The sequence below is a fragment of the Heterocephalus glaber genome, unplaced genomic scaffold (assembly GCF_053883595.1).
Source record: "Heterocephalus glaber isolate CG9 unplaced genomic scaffold, H.glaber_assembly_v1.0 deba00000122, whole genome shotgun sequence".
Classification (NCBI taxonomy): Eukaryota; Metazoa; Chordata; class Mammalia; order Rodentia; family Bathyergidae; genus Heterocephalus; species Heterocephalus glaber.
This window is the reverse complement of record NW_028258138.1, coordinates 50,603,783-50,619,322: the sequence shown is the minus strand read 5'-3', so window position 1 is coordinate 50,619,322 and position 15,540 is coordinate 50,603,783. Positions and strand designations below refer to the sequence as shown.

Sequence of the window (15,540 nt, the reverse complement as noted above, 5' to 3'; positions counted from 1 at the left end):
GAGGATTCCAATAATTTCCATAGCCTTGTGGGAAATACATCTCTAAATATATCATTGTGATAGGTATACATTGGTCATGGACTAAGTTTTCTGTGAAAAAACAATAAGGTTTTATTTAAAATGTTCTTGGTACAAAACAAAATTAAATGACAAGGGGTTTCATGTAACTGATATTCATTGTTATTTCATGGTGTAGTAAATATCATTCAGGTCTTCTAAGATATTGTTTATGGTAATGATCTTTTTTGACTCAGGTATCTGCCTTTCTCTTGCACTCCAGCTACTTGTGATAAGAAGTACATGTCAAGCCAGCATGAGAAAACCAGTCAAATAATAGTTTTCTTAAAAACTTATGTAATGTATGTTATATGTGTCACCACACTCAGGGATGCTCAGTCACCAAACAGTTGAAACAATGTCACACACTAAAATTAGAGGCTAGACATTTTGAACTCCTAAGGTAACTTTATAGACCAATATGTATGTTCTCTTTAGATGGCATCCTACTGAAGGATAACAAATAAGAGTTTTCTTTATGTCATTTAGTGTCTTGTGATCAGATGAAAGTGACTGAAAGACTATTCTGTACTAAGATAGACACGTAAGTGTTACAAAGACAGTGTCATCATGATTGTCATGCTCAAATACCATGTGTGGCTCTTGGTCTTAAGTTTCTCTATAATATACAACTGTTGTCTGTTAACATTCTACAGGGATTCAACTACTAAAACAACCATGGTTGATAAAAAGTAACAGCCCCGTAACTGTGCTTTATACTTCAAAAGTGCTTGATGCCTTAACTATTATAATAGTTAAGCTCACTGCTCCTACTAAAATACTTACGTCACTGTTCTTCTCTTCTGGGTGTTCAACAATTAAAGTCTGGAGACCAAAACTAGAAAGGTAACTGGGCTAAGAGGACAGCCAATATTTTGGGCCTGGCCCCTTAAGGTCAACAAAGACCAGGACACAAAGGAACCTTTCCTATAGGATCCTACATCTTTGGTAAGTCACTCAACCTCCTGAGCAGGGAGATTGCTGGGCACCAGGGGACAAATGTACCGTATGCCAAAGGAGGGTCACCAAGAGGGAAAAATCTCCCACACTTTCTCTGAAAGTAACATGGTCAAGGAAAGCCGTGACCCATCCTGAAGGCTGACACTGACAGAGGAGCTGAGAGGCTCTACGCATGGTTTCAAAGTAATGCCTGAGGAGACTTAACTGACCTTGATAGATAGCAAGAGGTTCATACTGATTTGACACAGGTCTCACTTTAACTTGGTCTTAAACACCCAGCAGAAAAGAATAACCAAAAGAGGTATAAAATAATGCCATAGAAATAAAGCTAGATGTAAAAAGGGGCTCCAGTCACTGACCCCTTCTAGCAGTTTCCAGCTCTACCAGTAGCTGACCATGATTATGGATCATTAGAAAAAAAATCTGTGGTAAAATCAATAAGAGCTCGACTAGAGTTTTATATTTCTTAGTGAAATTTGTTCTTCAAATTGTCTCTTATTTTCTTACAGTTGAAACTAGAGAGACTTATGACAAAGTATCTGACTTATAGATAACCTCTTATCAATAAAACAATCTAAGAGCAGGTTACAATCACTATTTCAATTTCTAAGTGTGACTTTCTTCCCAACCTGCCCTTCCATTCTAGTGTGCTCATGCTTAGATTACACATGCTCTGTTTTCTTAAAAGTTTTGTTTATTCCTGCCTAGAGGCTGCCAAACTCCAATCATACAAATGGAACCAGTGACAAATGTGCTAGACTTCTTTTACTGGAATTCACCAGATCAACCTTGTAAACAGCTTGTAACTGCTAAACTATACAATATGACTTCTATGTTGGATTCTGAAGTCCCCTGGACCTTCTCCTTATCCTCTTTGTGGGAGACTATTACTAGTTCCTCCTGGTGGAGACCCTTGTTGGCTATATTCATAGCAATTCTGCTGACCTTACAATTTGGTCCATGTATTAACTGTTTCTTTGGCTTTGTCTCCTCCAGACTCAAAGTTATATAGCTACCAAGATGACAATGCCTGGCACCTATTGAGGGCCTTTAGATAGATTCTGTAGAGTAACTCTAACTGCTGACCACAACTACAACCCTCTTCAGCTAGAAGTAGCCAGAACTGTCTTCTCCCTTTGCCCCCTCACAGCAGTTAGGGGTACTTCTTCAGAAGGGGGAGTATTATAAATAGGTAAGTTAATTAGATATCTTGTTGGCAGGTAGACAGGGCCTCCCTTAAGGCTCCAGCCCTCCAGGAGTCAACACAGCAAGGAACCAACATGGGGAACAATTGAGGCACATTTACTGGTTAGCATTATAAAAAGGAAAAGAAGTACTACTTCCCCTAGAGATAGGTAGCAGTGATTGATATTCTAAATGGGAAATTCCTTGTATGTGACTTGTCTTTCCATTTGATCCCCATTTAATCAATATTACCTGGGTGGCTGTACTTGTAATCTTATTGGTTGGTCATGGTTTTGTCCCACTTCATCCCCACCTTCTAAATTTCCATTGGGTCTTACAGTTTTGACCCACTTTGTACCCTCCTCACCATACGGCTTTGCTGTATAAAACATCTTTGAAAAGTGGGATGGGCGGGCAACCCACTTTCTGGTCCCCCTTCTGTATCTCTTAGACAGAAGCTTTCTTTCTTTCAATAAATTTTTCCTACTCTTTAAAAAAAAAAAAAAAGAAATCTCGTAGCCTGCATTAATATTCTTCTCTGTGGAAAGATGAATGTGGTAATTTAGTGTACTTAGTGTGCTACCACTTTTGCTGAAAAGATGGGAACTACTTCTAAATCTGTAAATAACTCTCACAATTTTTTTGTGTTGTACTATTTTCTTATGTCAACACTTATATAGGTTTTCTATTTCTAAAGTGTTGACATGATATTTTCTCCATGCTATTAAAAGTGATATTTTCTATTTTAGATATGCAATAATCTATTAGCGATGAAGTATTTTACTCACTTTGAGGATTTTCCAATAGTTTGATCATGGAATATACTTCTTGGATTTTAAGATTTTTTTTTAGATGTCACTTACTTCTAGTTCAACATTTTATCAACTTATTTCTTTTTGTTTTGTAATAAGGCTTAAGGCAGATATTGTGGACCTCCTTTAAGGATGAGATTCTTCTAAGAATTCACAGTGATAAATGACTAGGCTAGTAGTGGTGAACCTTTTAGAGCTTTCAGTGATACAGCTATTACAACATGGGCACCATAGGTTTGCCACCACTGGACTAGGCTAACACTGTAGAAGAGATCAGTAAGAAAAAAAGCATTTTAACTGTGCTGTCTGCTTCCCTTTCACTTTTTTCTAAAAAAAAAAAATTTCTGTGTGTAAAATCTCCCTAGTTCAGAACCTGACATCATCAGTATAGTCTTCTTATGCAGTATGTTTTTGTCATGCTCCTAAAATAGACCTCTTCTGGACTAGACCAAAATGACAAAATAATCAGCATTCGTGTTTTACTCAGGTTACATGCACACTTGCTTACTCAGCACTTTGACTGCTTTGAACTTCTGTCTTCTTAAGGAATAAAATAATTTAATCCAAGCATTCTGATTATCAAAAGTATTGCCTTAACATGAAAATAAATGACTGTGTGTGTGTGTATGTGTGTATGTGTGTGTGTGTGTGTGTGTTCACTTTGATTTTTGCAATCCTAATATAGGAGTTGACTCTTAAAAAAAAAAAGAACAGAATTCTCTGGTTTATTTAAAAATGTTGAACCTCCTATGTTGAACCATGAGAGTTTTTTTTTCTCTCTGATACTCTATAAACTTGGTTTTTTTAAAAAAAGAGCTTAATTGATCTCCCAGAGATAAAATTCACATTCTGACTGGGTCCCCTGGAGTATTGAGACCTGTCTACACTGAGCCTTCAGCAATGCATCAATTAGTTTTCCATAATCTGGCAATGGTTCTTAGGAAACTTTCTGCCCTTGGGTTTCTGCTTTGGAAAGTGTTGATTCTCTATATCTACCTGATTGTTTTTCCAGTTTGGGGGGCTGTGGTTTGTCTTGTGTCCTTATTTCTCTGTCACATGCAACAAGAAAATTTAGTTCAGCATTTTGCTTGTTGTCTGTGTGGAGTCGCAAGTTTTAAGCTCCTTTCACACCAAACAAACAGCTGAAGTCCTTACTATGTATATGGTTTAATCAGACCATATTTTTCTCTGTAATATGTTTATTTTAGTTCTTATGAAACTATTCTTTTTTTTTTTTTTTTGGTACCGGGGATTGAACTCTGGTCCTTGTGCTTTCAAAGCAGGTGGTGGAACCACTGAGCTAAATCCCCGGCTTATGAAACTATTCTTAAGGTAGTAAATATAGTGTTTTGTTTCTAGTAGTTTGGTTAAAACAAAATCTTACAGCTTAACTTTTGTTCATCAGCAGGTTGTTTTATCTTACAGTATTAGATGTATTTTTCTCTCTAGTGCCACTCAGTTTTCCTACAACTTCCTCTAAAAGTTTTCAGTTTTCTAGTGTTTCCACTGTCTATCATATATCAAATTCTTCTATATCATCTTCCAGCCAATTCTCATATACCGATCTATGCTTGTTATTATTTTATAGTATGTTATATTATGAAACTAGTAAGACCAGCTCTTCCATATCCTTCACTTAGTGTAAATTTTTGTACTTTTTTGTATTTTTATATTGTGGTAAAATATGGATGACCCAAAGTTTGTCATTTTAACAGTTTTTTAGTGAAAAATTCAGTGGCGTTAAGTACGTTGTACATTTCTATGTAGCCACCACCACAATACTTTTTCAAAACTTTTATTAAACACCTTCCATTTTCTCCCTCATTCCAGGCCCTGAGCACTACCATTTTACTTTGGGTACCTCATGTGAATGGAATAATGTTTGTCTTTTAGTTAATGGCTTGTCTTGTATAGCGTAATGTTCTTAATGTTTATGTTTATTGTTGTGTAACTGTCATCACACCTTTTTAATGTCAGATGAAAGCTCTCTATACACAATAACTCCCCATTGTCCTTTTTCTCAAGCCTCTGGTAACTTCTGATTTGCTTTCTGACTTTATGAATACCTATTTCAGTCACCTCTAAATGGAATCATTCAGTATTTGCCCTTTAGTATCTGATTTGGTTTGTATGTTAGCATAATGTCTTCGAAGTTCATCCATACATGTGTCAGCTTATTCTTTCCTGTAGGCCAGTGGTATCCACGTTTTGCTTTTCTGTTATCTGTTGGAGAACAGTAGGACTGTTTTTACCTTTTGGCTATAGTGAAGAGTGCTATAATGAAAAGATAGCGTGCATAGCCAGGCGTAGTGGTGCATGCCTATAAGCCCAGCACTCAGGAGGCCGAGGCAGGAGAATTTCTGTGAGTTCCAGGCCAGCCTGGGCTACATAGTGAGTTTGGGGCCAGCCTGAACTACAAAGGGAGACCCTGCCTCAAAAAACCAACCAACCAAACAAAAAAACATAGCATGCAAGAATTTGTTCATGACTTTATTTCACTTCCTTTGGCTATATATGCCAAGGAGTAGAATAGCTGGTAATTATGTTTAATTTTTTATATGATAGTTTTATGATTGTCTTTTTTGGGATCCACTATAATGCCACAAAGCCTACTCTGTTTTTACATTCCCACCACAATGTACAGGGTTCTAGTTTTTCCATGTTCTTGCCAACATTTGTTAATTTCTTCTCTCTCTCATCCTAATCTATGTGAAATTGTTGTTCTGGTTTGCATCTCACTAATAATTAATGATATTGGATATCTTTTCATGCGGCTGGCCATTTATGTATATTCAGATACTTTCCCTATTTTTAAAATTTTGTTTTTTCAGACAGAGTCTTGCTATGTAACTCAGCCTGGCCTTGAATTTGCAATGATTCTCCTGCATCAGCCTCCAGAGTGCTGGGATTACAAGCATGCTCCATCATGTGTGGAACTTTGCCCTTTTTGTGAATTGGGTTATTTTGCTGTTGTTGTTGCTCAGTTTAAGGGCTCTTTATACTATTTATTCTTTTTTTTGGTACCGGGGATTGAACTTGGAACTTTGCAGTTGTGAGGCAGGCAGCAGAACCACTGAAATAAATCCCTGGCCCTTATACTATTTATTCTAAACATTAATCCCTTATGAGAGAAATGATTTACATATGTTTTCAGTGGTTTGTATTTTTGCTTTTTTGATAGTGTCCTTTTGATGCCCAAAAGTTTTTAGTTTTAATGAAATGTATTTTATCTTTTTTCCTTTTTGACTATTTGTTGTCATACTCAAGAAATTATTGCCAAATCCAATATAATAAAGATTTTCCCCTATGTATTTTCTCATAATAGTTTTCCAGTTTTCTGCCTTGCATTTAGGTCTTTCATCTATTTGAGTTAATTTTTATATGTGGTGTAATACAAAAGAATTTGGTGCTCAAGTTCTTTATTTTGCATTTGACTCTTCTGTGTTATCAGTACCCTTTGTTGAAAAGAGAATTATTTCCATATTGAGTTATTTTAGCAACCTTGTCAAAGCTCTTTTTTTACCAGGTGTTTGAGGGTTTATTACTAGGTTCTGCTGTCGATTCACTTGGTCTATATATCTGTCTTTATTCTATTGTATATTTTTATAACTTTAAGATATATTTGCTTGGTCCTTTAAATTTTTTTATGTTAATTTAGTTTTTAACTGATACATGAGAACATAAAAGTTGTACATATTAATGGGGTACCATGTAATGTTCAATACATGTATGCAATACATAATGTTTATTACATTAAATGTATCTATATCCTCATACACTTATCATGTCTTTGTGGTGAAAACTTTCAAAATCATTCTTCTAGCTTTTTAAGCAAGCAGTACATTATTATTATCTATAGCCACCTATAGGTACATAGTACACCTTTTAAAAATAACACAAAGTTTTTTGCATTGCAAAATGTTCTTCAACTTTTATTATATCTATTTGGTAACTTGAATAATGTGCATATTTATATATCTCTTGTTCAGGGATGTTGGTTTTTTCTAGTGTATTCATTTTCTTTTGTTACCAGAGGCTGGAAACTAATAGAGTTTCAACATTGCTGTCTTTAAATATATACCAGGATCTGTCTTTAAATATGTATGATATCTGTCATGTGCATTTTAGAATGAGATTATCAGATACTACAAAAATCTTGTTGATATTTTGATTGGGATTATATTAGAGCTGTATTTGTCTTCAGCATGGATACGTTTGAATTGTATGACATTATGTTTTGAAAATAATTGATTGTTCATTTTTATTGTTGGTTAGCGCTTGTTCAGGAAAAAAATCCCATGTTGTAACATCTTTCTTTTCTGCAGCCACATACTTCATAATGTAGCTCATGGGTGAAATTATTTTTTAAAGTGTGTATTGTGTTAGAAAAAGAATTATACCATTTGTTTCTTAGGAGAAACATGAGTATCTGAACAATAAATCTTTTCATCATTGAAGAACACATTCTGTATTTATAGAACTTGTAGTAATAATTTTGCTGGGGAGAAAAATAAATTGATCTTTCTTTAGGCTTTCATTGTCAGTGAAGAAAATGCTGAGGTATACAGTACTCTTATTTAGATGCTTTTCTCATTCAAAGTTGATTCTTGAGCCTTGAGGAGTGGAATGACTTGATTCCTTTTTATAATTTAAGCTTGCCAAGTCTTATGATTTTGAATATTTGATGTTTTAATTTCAAATATAAAACTAAGGAAAATTGCCCAAAAGTAAACATGAAAAGGATAATAAATGTAATAGCAGCAATACTACTCTTTTTACTCTGATACTACATTGATAGTATTTGGATAATGTAGTTTTTAAATTTATAACTTTTTTTTTTTGGTACTGGGGATCGAACTTGGGTCCTTGTGCTTGTGCAGCAGGCGGCGAAACCACTGAGCTAACTCCCCGGCCCTATAACTTATCATTTTTTTTTTTTGTATTAAATACTTTTATTGGTACATTGTAGGTATACAACACAATTACATTTCTCATTGGGAATTGTACCCTTATATAATGCATCTTGGTTCTTATTTTTTCCCCATTCCTAGCCCTCCCTTCACGCCCTCCACCCTTCCCTATTTACAAAGACTTTATTTCCATTTTTTCCATTTCTCAGCATTTTTTCCTTTCCCTTCTTTCCTTTCCCCTGTGCCTCCCACTACCTCTACCCCTTTGGACCTTTTCTTCCTATTTTACATTATCGATTATTCATTCTAATCATTGGTACGTTTTAGGTATACAATATAATGACATTCATCATTGGAAATTTGCACCTTTACATAGTCTCTCTTGGTTCTTGTTTTTCACCCTTGCCCAGCCCTCCCTTCAACCCCTCCAGCCCTCCCTCTTTACAAAGATTTTGTTCCTATTTTTCCATTTTCTCATATGAATCCCATTCCCTTCTATCCTTTCCCTTAGCCCTCCCACTTCCTTCCCCTTTGCCCCTTTTCTTCCTATTTCACATTACCTAGTATACATTTAGTCCTTATTTACACTTTCAGTTTCTCACACCAGAGAAACTATTCGGTATTTACACATCTGTGTCCTATTTATTTCACTTAAGAGTATTGTCTCAATGTGCATCCACTTAGCTATAAATGTCTCTAATTTCTCATTATTTATGGCTGAGTAGTACTCCATTTTATCAAAAAACCACATTTTCTTTATCCAGTCTCCAGTTGATGGGCATTTGGGCTGTTTCCAAGTTTTAGCTATTACAAACTGTGCTGCTATGAACATGGGTGCACATATATCACTGTGGTATGATTCTTTAAATTCTTTAAGGAAGATCCCCAGCAGTGGAATAGCGGGGTCAAATGGGACTTCCAGTCCTAGTTTTTTGAGGTATCTCCATACTGATTTCCACAGTGCTTGCACCAGTCTACACTCCCACCAGCAGTGGAGCAGGGTTCCTCTTTCCCCACAGCCCCGCCAGCATTTGTTATTGGTTGATTTCATGATAGCAGCCATTCTTTCTGGAGTGAAGTGGAATCTCAGCATTGTTTTCATTTGCATCTCTCGAATGACCAGTGATGTTGAACATTGTTTCATGTATTTCTTTGCTATTTCTACTTCTTTGTCTGAGAAATGTCTGTTCATTTCAGATGCCCATTTTTGGATTAGGTCTTTAAATTTGGGAGGTCTGATCTTTTTAAGTTCTTTATAGATTCGAGATAGTAGACCTTTGTCTGAGGAAGAGCAGGTGAAGATTTTTTCCCACATTGTGGGTTGTCTCTTCACACTGCTGGTGGTTTCTCTTGCTGTGCAGAAGCTTTGTAATAAGAAGAGATCCCATTTGTTGATTGTTTGTGCTAGTTCATGGGCAACTGAGGTTTTGTTCCTAAAATCTTTTCCTACACCGATGTCTTCAAGGGTTCTACCTAACCTCTGTTCCAACTGGTTCAGAGTTTCTATTTTAATATTTAGATCTTTAATCCATTTTGATTTTAGTTTAGTGCATGGTGAGAGATACAGGTCTAATTTTAATCTTTGGCAAGTTGAAGCCCAATTTTTCCAGCACCATTTATTAAAGAGGCTATCTTTCCTCCAGTGAGAGTGTTTGGCTCCTTTGTTGAAGATGAGATGGCTGAGTGTGTCTGGCGTTGTTTCTGCATTTTCTAATCTGTTCCACTGGTCCTCAAGTCTGTTTCTTTGCCAGTACCATGCTGTTTTTATCACAGTAGCTTTGTAGTAGAGTTGCAGGTTGGGGATTGTGATACCCCCTGCCATGTCTCTGTTACCTAGAATTGCTTTTGCTATTCTGGGTCTCTTCTTACTCCAAATGAATTTTTGGATTGTTTTCTCAAGGTCTGTGAAGTATGCTGCTGGGATCTCAATTGGAATTGCATTAAATCTATATAGCAGTTTTGGACGTATGGCCATTTTCACTATATTAATCCTTCCTACCCAGGAGCAGGGGATGTCTGTCCATTTTCTGATATCATCTTCAATCTCTCTTTTCAGAATGCCATAGTTTTCAGAGAAGAGGTCTTTGATTTCTTTCGTTAGGTTGATTCCTAGGTATTTCAGTTTTTTGGATGCTATTGTGAAAGGAATTATTTGCGCTATTTCTCTCTCAGTGAGTCTGTCATTGGTGTAGAGGAAAGCTATTGATATTTGTGTGTTGACCTTGTAACCAGCTACTTGACTGAATTTGGTTATTAAGTCTAGAAGACTTTTGGTGGAGTTCTTGGGGTCTTCTCTATAGAGTATCATGTCATCTGCAAATAATGACAATTTGACTTCTTCATTTCCTATCTTTATTCCTTTTCTTTCTCTTGTCTAATTGCCGTGGCTAATGTTTCCAGAACTGTATTGAACAAGAGTGGTGATAGTGGACATCCTTGTCTTGTTCCTGATTTGAGTGTGAAGGATTTCAGTTTTTGACCATTTAGTATGATATTGGCTGTTTGTTTTTCATAGATGGCTTCTATCAGTTTGAGGTAGAGACCATCTATTCCAACTTTTTGTAGGGTTTTTATCATAAATGCATGTTGGATTTTGTCAAATGCTTTTTCTGCGTCTGTGGAGATAATGATATGGTTTTTGTCCTTGGCTCTATTGATATAGTGTATTACATTAATTGATTTTCATATATTGAACCATCCCTGCATCCCTGGGATGAATCCCACTTGTTCAGGGTGTATGATCTTCTTGATGATCTTCTGCATTCTGTTTGCCAGTATCTTATTAAGGATTTTTGCATCTATGTTCATTAGTGAGATTGGCCTATAGTTCTCTTTTTCAGTTGGGTCTTTCTCTGCTTTGGGGATGAAGGTGATGCTTGCTTCCGGGAATGAATTTGGGAGTATTGCTTCCCTTTCAATTTCATTGAAGAGTTTCAACAGTAGTGGCAGCAGTTCCTCTCTAAATGTCTTGTAGAATTCAGCAGTGAAGCCATCAGGGCCCGGGCTTTTCTTAGTTGATAAGTTTTTAATTACGTTTTCGATTTCATTGGTTGATATTGGGTTGTTCAGAATTTTTAGGTCTTCTTCATTCAACTTTGGTAATTCATATGTATCTAGGAATCTGTCCATTTCTTCTGTGTTGTCCATCTTATTGGTGTATAGGTTCTGGAAGTAGGTATTGATGGTCATCTGGATTTCTGCAGGGTCTGTTGTAGTTTCACCCTTTTCATTCCTAATTGCATGGATTTGGGCCTTTTCTTTCCTTTTTCTGATAAGGTTGACTAAAGGTTTGTCAATTTTGTTGATTCTTTCAAAGAACCAACTCTTGGCTTCATTGATTTTTTGTATCATTCTCTTAGTCTCCATTGCATTGATTTTTCCTCTGATCTTTATAATTTCTTCCCTTGTATGAGCTTTGGGGTTGTCTTGCTCTTGTTTTTCTAGCATCTTGAGGTTCAGCATCAGGTTGTTTAATTGGGCTCGTTTTGTTTTCCTAATATGCATATTCACTGCTATGAATTTCCCTCGTAAGACTGCTTTCATTGTGTCCCATAGATTCCGATATGTTGTATTGTCGTTGTCATTTAATTGAAGGAACTGTCTGATTTCTTCTTTAATTTCCTCTGTGACCCATTGGTTATTCACAAGTGTGTTGTTCAATTTCCACGTGTTTATGAAATTTTTTGTTTCTTTTGCTATGGATCTCCAATTTCATCGCACTATGGTCTGATAATATACAGGGAATAACTTCAATTCCTTTGCACTTCCTTAAACATGTTCTATGTGTGAGTATGTGGTCTATTTTTGAGAATGACCCATGTGCAGCTGAGAAGAATGTGTATTCTGATTTTGTGTGGTGGAAGACTCTGTAAACATCTGTTAAGTTCATTTGTTCAAGAGTTCGATTGAGTTCTAGTATTTTATTACTTATTTTTCGTCAAGTTGATCTATCTATTTGTGACAGTGGGGTGTTGAGGTCCCCCACTATAATTGTATTAGTGCATATATGACTTTTTATGTCCATTAGTACTTGTTTTATATAGTTGGGTGCACTAGTGTTTGGTGCATAGATATTTATGATTGTCATCTCTTCCTCTTGGATTCTTCCCTTTACAAGGATATAGTGTCCTTCTTCATCTCTCTTAATTATTGTTGGTTTGAAATCTACTTGATCTGCCAAGAGGATAGGTACTGCTGCTTTTTTTCGGGTTCCTGTCGCATGCAGTATTGTTTTCCACCCTTTAACTTTCAGTCTATGAGTTTCCTTTTGAATTAAGTGTGTTTCTTGTATGCAGCATATTGTTGGATTTTGCTTCTTGACCCATTCTGCCAGTCTATTTCTTTTGATTGGTGAATTGAGACCATTAACCTTGATGGTTATAACTGAAATGTATTGACTTGTCATTGCCATGACTTTTTCTTTTTGTTGGGTTCTCCCCCTTTACATTAAATTTCTTGTCATTCCAGATGGGTTCATTCTGCTTTGCTTCCTGGGGTTGTGATCCTCGACATCTGTTCCTAGGCTATTGTGTAAAATTCTTTGGAGTGCTGGTTTGGTATTCACGAAGTTCCTAAGGTGCTCTTTGTCATGAAAGTATCTTATTTCTCCATCCATTTTGAAAGATAGTTTTGCAGGGTCCATCAATCTGGGTTGGAGGCTGTTTTCTTTTATGGCTTGGAATATGTCACTCCAAGCTCTTCTTGCCTTGATGGTTTGTGTTGAGAAGTCTGCTGTGATTGTGATGGGCTTTCCTTTGTATGTGATTTGTTTCTTTTCTCTGACTGCTTGAAGAACTTTGTTCTTCTGTTGTGTTTCTGGAATCTTAACAATTATATTCCTAAGTGTAGTTTTTTTTTGATCAAGGCTATTTGGAGTCCTATTTGCCTCACTTATCTGTATGTGAAGCTCTTTTCCCCTGCTTGGAAGTTTTCTGCCATTATTTCTGTGAAGAGATTTTTTTATGTCATCTGCACTCTCTCCTGTTTCTTCCTTGAGCCCAGTCTTATTTTATTCTTTTTTGCATCATCTAGCAGCTGCTGGATTGATTTCTCATGTTCCCTTATAATTTTGAAGCAATTTTTCTTTTCCTGGTCACTAATTGCAATCTTATCTTCTATATCTGAAATTCTGTCCTCACATTGGCTCATTCTGCTGTGTAGACTTTCAGTGGAGTTTTTCATGTCCTGCAAATCTATTTGCATCTGTTTTATGGATTCCATTTGTTTCTTATGTTGGGATTCCATCATATTCCTGAGCTCCTCTCTAGATTTATTAATCATGTCGTGCACTAAGGGCACAGTTTCTCCTGTTATCTGAGAAATTATTTCTGATTTCATTTTTTCCAGATCTCCTTTTGTAGCCAGTTCAGTGGGTCCAGGTGGTTGAGTATCAGAGTGTTCCATGTCATTTCCCTTTGGGGTTGCTGTAGGTGATCTGGAAGTCTGGTTTTGAGACTCATTTATGTGTTTTCTCATTTCGACTGGGGCGGGGGACTGTTAGCACCTGCACGGATTACCTCCTCTGAGCTGGGTGAGGTGGGACAGGGGCCGGGAGCAGTGGTAGAGATGGTGACCCAAAAGCCCTTTCCTGTGGGCTGGGAGCAGCCGGAGGGATGGTTGCTGGGAAGCCCCTTCCTCTGGGCCAGGAGCAGCGGGACAGAAGGTGGCCCAAAAGCCCTTTCTTCTGGGCTGGGAACAGCGGGAGGGATGGTGACCGGGAAGCCCCTTCCTCTGGACCAGGAGCAGTTGGACCATGGGTCAGAAGCCCCTACCTCTGGCCCGGGAACAGTGGGACTCAGTACCTTGGTCTGGTGGCCTGGTGTCCTCTGCGCCTTGGTAATGTGGAATCAGGTGGTTGCCTGTCTGCAGTGGGGTGATTCGGTGTCTTCCGTGTGACTCAGGACCTCGGCAGGGCGTGCACAGACCCGCCTGTTCGCAGTGGGCTGACTCGTCGTGTGTTCTGCTTGACCAACTTATCTTTTTATATTCCCAATCATTTTTCTTAAAAAAACATTGTTTGGTACTGATCTTTATAGCCTTTGTTTCATTTGTTTCAGTTACCTTCTATTTTTGAAATTATAAACTATTTTAAATGTGTACATGAATGCAGAGAATAATATCACAGTATATAACTCATATTTAACTAATATGTAGTATTTCCTTATTGATATCAAATTTGTCATTATTTTTAAAAGAAATGTAGAAAGTTGAGTACTTATAGTGTCTGTTCCTCCCTCCCCCATTAGGGCTATGCACTATTCAAAGAGCTTTAAATCCTTCTAGCTCAAGTTTTAAATTTTATTTCATATCTATACATGCATACATGATGGTATGTTTTGTATTTTTATTAGAAATAATGGGTCTATCATACCAAAACTTGTTTTTTGTTCTACTTTGTATTTTAAATATTTATCACTTAGTCTTTAAATGATTTCCTATATAGGTAAAATTTGTTGTCATGCTCCAAACTTTATTTTGTACTTATCCATTTTGCCCTGGCTGGTGTGGTTGATGGGCTCATGGAGTGAGAAAGGATGGTAAGAGATTAAGAAAGACAAAGAAATATAATAAAGTATAGGTGGCGCCAGGTGGGGCTCTAACTCCTGATGGGAGGAAAAGACCACCAAGCTGCACATTTATTTATAGTGGTAGAGGTAGGGGAGGTGCAGGGGGAAGTAAAAGGAGCTCTTCTGTAATGGGAGCTAAGATCTGCAGGACATCATGTTTGATGTTTCTCTGGAGAATGGGCAGGAAGGAAGATAGTCCTCTTCTGGGCCAGGCCGAGGGGGCCCTGCCTCATCTGAGGAAGGGAACACGATGCCTGTTTCTCATTCCATGGGGGGCCATGCCTCTTCAGAAGGAGAAGGCGAGTTAGGCCTAGCCATAGTGATCTACAGCACTGTGCTCCCAGCACCATTTTAAATGTGAAGGACGCTTGAAACATTAACAATTCGCTCTGTTGTATAATGCTTTCATTAGTCACAGTTTTGATTATCAGGGTATTTCTTGGAATTTTATTTTTAAATATTCTTTGACTTGTTATTTAACACTTATGTAGCTGGGCATGCTGTTGCATACCTGTAATCCCAGGACTTGGGAGGCTGACAGGAGGATCACTGCATGTTCAAGGCCAGCTTGAACTACATAGTGAAACCTTGTTTCAAACCACCCTGCCAAAAAAAGAAAATAATACTCATCTAAATTACTCTTGTGCTTATTTTGTATGTACAGTCGTGTAATATGGATATCCTATCTTTTTCCTCTAAGACATTCCTCTAAGATGAGGAATTTCAAGGTAGAACAGGGATGAGAACTTCTTAAATCTGAGTTCCTTTTTTTTTTTTTCATTGCCCATATTATGTACTCTTCTATTTGGGAATGTATTTGTAACCTGCTAGATTTTTATTTTGAATATGTTCCAATTGGTTTTTAAAATTTTGGGGCCTTTATTAGAAATGAGTATAATACAATTCTGTTTTGCAGGGATTCACAATCAAGTAAGACAGTAGATAACACATCTTCAAAGCAGGCTTCACGCATTAAAGAAAAGCGAAGAGATGATGATGACATTTCTCTTAAACTATCTGATACTCAGCCTAAAGGTTTGTGATCTTAGA

At 37.0% G+C, this 15,540-nt stretch overlaps 1 protein-coding gene across 13 annotated transcripts in view; it reads left to right on the top strand.

Annotated features, from left to right (window-relative positions):
* The window catches only part of Senp7 (SUMO specific peptidase 7), a 208,182-nt gene that overhangs the window by 134,558 nt on the left and 58,084 nt on the right, over positions 1-15,540 (top strand). For all 13 annotated transcript variants that reach the window (XM_087214566.1, XM_021238824.2, XM_021238822.2 and 10 more), the window contains one exon: positions 15,407-15,525. In XM_087214566.1, the coding sequence (XP_087070692.1) occupies positions 15,407-15,525 (119 nt within the window). The remainder of the gene's footprint in view (positions 1-15,406; positions 15,526-15,540) is intronic.